The sequence below is a fragment of the Hemibagrus wyckioides genome, linkage group LG21, assembly GCF_019097595.1.
Source record: "Hemibagrus wyckioides isolate EC202008001 linkage group LG21, SWU_Hwy_1.0, whole genome shotgun sequence".
NCBI lineage: Eukaryota > Metazoa > Chordata > Actinopteri > Siluriformes > Bagridae > Hemibagrus > Hemibagrus wyckioides.
This window is the reverse complement of record NC_080730.1, coordinates 5,378,902-5,383,840: the sequence shown is the minus strand read 5'-3', so window position 1 is coordinate 5,383,840 and position 4,939 is coordinate 5,378,902. Positions and strand designations below refer to the sequence as shown.

Below are 4,939 nucleotides of genomic sequence, written 5' to 3'. Positions count from 1 at the left end.
GAAAATACACCTAATAACTTCACTTCATGTGATAACTGTTCATAGAAATCAGCTAATCGTGACATTCACTCAGATATGTAGGCTGGGATTAAACCATTAAGACACCAGTGTGAACATGTTTTAGTACAAAAACTGAGTGAGGCCTCATGGGGCTGAGTCGCTCATATCTTAAAATCCTAGTCAGGATATTATCATTTGAATCTAATATAATGATTGGCATGTTTTGTTGTGGTTGTGAAGATAAACACATGGTTCCATATGTTGTTAGTGTACAACATTGAGGGTGCAGTGGGAGGAGTCATGTGACATCATGAGGTGTCACAGAACAAAACGCGGAACAGAACTCAGAATTCCACTGGTCACCTGCTAAAAAAAAAACTGACCATCTATTCACATTCACACTACACACCTTGACACCGTGAACAAGCTTCAGAGAGCCAGAGAGCGATTTTACACTTTTCTAACAAAACACTTTACTTTTCTCACAAAACACTTTACATTTAACACAAAACACTTTACATTTAACACAAAACACTTTACATTTAACACAAAACACTTTACATTTAACACAAAACACTTTACATTTAACACAAAACACTTTACTTTTCTCACAAAACACTTTACTTTTCTCACAAAACACTTTACTTTTCTCACAACACACTTTACATTTAACACAAAACACTTTACATTTAACACAAAACACTTTACATTTAACACAAAACACTTTACTTTTCTCACAACACACTTTACATTTAACACAAAACACTTTACATTTAACACAAAACACTTTACATTTAACACAAAACACTTTACATTTAACACAAAACACTTTACTTTTCTCACAACACACTTTACATTTAACACAAAACACTTTACATTTAACACAAAACACTTTACATTTAACACAAAACACTTTACTTTTCTCACAAAACACTTTTCTATTAACACAACACACTTTTCTTTTAACACAACACACTTTTCTTTTAACACAACACACTTTTCTTATCACACACACGTCACACCACAGAGTTTGGAAAATGGTAAGTTTCCTCATTATGATTTTGTTGATTATCAGGATCCATTTATGGAAATGTATAGTCTAATATTAAGTTTGTATTGTTTAATATTCACTTACATTAATATTAATTTGATATTAAACAGTAAGACAGTAAAGAGTATTGTCTTAGTGAGCACTAAAGCCTTGGACATGATGATTTAACACAGAAGCTGAAGATACAGTACAATAAGAAATAAATCCAGATCTGTTTCTGTCATTATTTTTACATCAGTAAGCCTCAGTATGAACCTGTTCATTTCTTTTTGTTCTTCTGAAAGAATGTGTTTCTCTAAAAGCCAGCTCTGTCTCTACTTTCAGTTCCAGCCTGAAGAAACGGTGTCCTGTACATCCGACGTCCACACCCCTGTCTACTGCCCTGTCTACTGCCCTGTGTACTACCCTGTCTACTGCCCTGTGTACTACCCGGTGTACTACCCTGTGTACTACCCCATGTACAACACTGTGCAGTACGCTGTGGAGAACCCTGTGGACTACCAGATGTACAGCCCTGTGCAATACCCTGTGGAGAACCCTGTGGACTCCCAGATGTACAGCCCTGTGCAATACCCTGTGGAGAACCCTGTGGACTCCCAGATGTACAGCCCTGTGCAATACCCTGTGGAGAACCCTGTGGACTCCCAGATGTACAGCCCTGTGCAATACCCTGTGGAGAACCCTGTGGACTCCCAGATGTACAGCCCCGTGCAATACCCTGTGGAGAACCCTGTGGACTCCCAGATGTACAGCCCTGTGCAATACCCTGTGGAGAACCCTGTGGACTCCCAGATGTACAACCCTGTACAGTACGCAGTGGAGAACTTTGTGCAGAACCCTGTGCAGTATGCTGTGTCCGACCATGTGGACATCACCAGGCACGAGCACATGCATGAACTTAGAAATATCCAAGAATCTATGGAAGCTCTGCCTGCACCCGAGGCTCTCTCTGCACCGGAGGCCCTGCCTGCACCCGAGGCCCTGCTTGAACCCGAAGCCCTGCCTGCACCCGAGGCCTTGTCTGCACCCGAGGCCCTGCCTGCACCCGAGACCCTGTCTGCACCTGAGGCCCTGTCTGCACCTGAGGCCCTGTCTGCACCCGAGACCCTCTCTGCACCTGAGGCCCTGTCTGCACCTGAGGCCCTGTCTGCACCCGAGACCCTCTCTGCACCTGAGGCCCTGTCTGCACCTGAGGCCCTGTCTGCACCCGAGGCCCTGCTTGAACACGAGCCACTGCCTGCACCCGAGGCCCTCTCTGCAGCTGAGGCCCTGCCTGAACCCGAGGCACTGCCTTCACCCGAGGCCCTGTCTGCACCCGAGGCCCTGCCTGCACCCGAGGCCCTGTCTGCACCCGAGGCTTTGTCTGCACCCGAGGCCCTGCCTGCACCCGAGGCCCTGTCTGCACCCGAGGCTTTGTCTGCACCCGAGGCCCTGCCTGCACCCGAGGCCCTGCTTGAACCCGAGCCACTGCCTGCACCCGAGGCCCTCTCTGCAGCTGAGGCCCTGCCTGAACCCGAGGCACTGCCTTCACCCGAGGCCCTGCCTGAACCAGAGACCCTGCTTGAACCCGAGCAACTGCCTTCACCCGAGGCCCTCTCTGAAGCCGAGGCCCTGCCTTCACCCGAGGCACTGCCTGCACCTGAGGCCCTGCCTGAACCAAAGGCCCTGCTTGAACCAGAGACGCTGCCTACAGCCGAGGCCCTGCCTGCACCCGAGGCCCTGCCTGAACCCGAGGCCCTGCCTGCAGCCGAGGTCTCGTCTGTACCCGAGACCCTGCCTGTACCTGAGGCTCTGCCTCAACCCGAGGCCCTGCCTGCACCCGAGGCCCTGCCTGAACCCGAGGCCCTGCCTGCAGCCGAGGTCCCATCTGTACCCAAGACCCTGCCTGTACCTGAGACTCTGCCTGTACCTGAGACCCTGCCTGCACCAGTGTCTCCTGAGACACAGAAGGAGAAGGCAGAGGATGCTCAGGAACAGACGAGGCAGAAACAGCTGGTAAGAAATAAAGAAACACTACTTTAAAAATGCTTAATTCTTATAATGGGGTTTTCATATATTAACTCCAGATGTTTCACTCCTAATCTGTCTCTAGAACATTCACAATTTAACTCCAACTTGTATTTCCTACAGATTAAAATTCAGGACCCCAACAATGGTGGCCGAAAAATCAGCAACCAAGAAGATGACAGCTCACCAAACATCACGGTACAGCATTAAAGTCTGTCTGCAGATTGCAGACCTGAGAGGGCCTTTGTGTCCATATATGGACATGGGGCATGTCGCTAATGTCCCACAGTAAAATCTGATTATCAGAGCCTCACTTTTACTCTCATGCTGCTTTGTGATTTTCTGTTTATTTGTAGGTTTCTTTTCTTACAGTTTGAGCTTTCTGATTGGCTCATTTGATGCAATGTATGTTAACTGGATCCTCTGTTATCCCTCTGTTTTGCAGGGAGTTGAACTATTCGTTAAAGACGTGGACCCCAGGATCAGTGAACAGCGCCTCTTTAATGAGTTCCTCCCGTTCGGAGACATCATCAGCTTTAAGGTTAGCTACTAATCCCTCCAGTTTCTTCCTTTCCCAATACACTGTGTTCACTTCATCGTACTCTCTAAGTTAGGAGACGAGTGTATAGTGGGGTGTTTTTTCATACACTGTATTTTGTATAGCTGCTGTCTGAAATGACCTTTAACACAGAAGACGTACATATGGACTATAGGGGGGTTCAATCCCAGTTCACAACATAGCTGCTCTGTTTCTATGTACGTTAGCGGGAGTGTAATGCTATGCTTTCCATATCTCCTCGTACAGCTGATGATGGAAAACGGGCGCTCAAAAGGATATGGCTATGTGACATACTCCAATGAAGCAGAGGCCAAAACAGCCATAAGCGAGCTAAACGGGAAGATCCTGGGAACGAAGGTTCTGTTCATCGCGCTGTCAAAATCCAAAGAGGAACTGGCCAGGCTGAAAAATCGAAGAAACTGGACACGCAAGCCGTGTTACAAGAAAGACACGAAGAGGTTCTGGCCACAGCGTGAGTCACTGCCGTGTTTGTACTTAAAATGTCTTACAGTATGAGGATTGTTGTGCACTACCTAGGGAGCTTCCTATACAATACATATGAATGTAACAATATAATCTAGAGGAGTGTAAAGCTCATACCGTTACAAAAGATTAGACAATTATTGTTATGTATAAGAAGAACCGATACCTGTGAATCACACACACACACACAGTAACACAACTCTTCTTTTCTCTTTCAGGTCATTAATCTGCTGTACCAAACTGCCAGGAACCCTACAGAGACTCAATAAAATTAAAAATCTTTACAATAAATTCAATTCAATTCAATAAAATGTTCCTATTGCTACTGAAATGGTCTGAGTTTTTAATCACAGTAAATAAATGCTGGTGAAAACGCCTCACACAGCGGCAGCTTTAAAATAACCCGCTAAAAATTTCCACCTCAGGAAAATAGAATTAATTAATGACTGAACCTCAATTATGAACTATGTAATAACTGAGTTATAACTAACTGAGTAAATATATAAATATAAATACAGATCCTGTTTGTAACACTGATCAGAGACTCACACGGCAGAACACGTGATGTTAAAGAAGGACGTCTGCTGCATCACCTGTCACCAATCTGACTCGTATCGTAACTCACACACACTCCTGAGCTACATTTTACATTTTATTCAACTAAAATATAAAGGCACAGTAAGATATTCTCAAATAAACGTAAATACATACTGAGAGATATTTACAAAAAAGATAAACTTCTCAAAGTGCTCATGATCAAAGCAAACCCTTTAGACATTAACCCTTTAAACTTTATACGTAGTACACACTTTTGCATAAGGTTATACACCGATCAGGCA

General features: G+C 45.0%; 1 protein-coding gene across 1 annotated transcript; it reads left to right on the top strand.

The window, feature by feature from the left end:
• Positions 1-1,336: 1,336 nt before the first annotated feature.
• LOC131342834 (RNA-binding protein 42-like) lies at positions 1,337-4,423 on the top strand. Its single transcript, XM_058374084.1, has 6 exons — positions 1,337-1,993; positions 2,084-3,046; positions 3,182-3,256; positions 3,504-3,599; positions 3,864-4,089; positions 4,319-4,423. The coding sequence occupies exons 1-6, from the start codon at positions 1,337-1,339 to the stop codon at positions 4,324-4,326; spliced, it is 2,025 nt and encodes a 674-aa protein (XP_058230067.1). The 3' UTR covers positions 4,327-4,423.
• Positions 4,424-4,939: the final 516 nt, after the last annotated feature.

Coding starts and splice junctions, on each gene's coding strand:
- LOC131342834 (XM_058374084.1), top strand. CDS start 1,337: ATGTGTTTCTCTAAAAGCCAGCTCTGTCTCTACTTTCAGTTCCAGCCT. Junction 1,994..2,083: donor AAGCTCTGCCTGCACCCGAG/GCTCTCTCTGCA, acceptor TCTGCACCCGAG/GCCCTGCCTGCACCCGAGAC. Junction 3,257..3,503: donor ACAGCTCACCAAACATCACG/GTACAGCATTAA, acceptor TCTGTTTTGCAG/GGAGTTGAACTATTCGTTAA.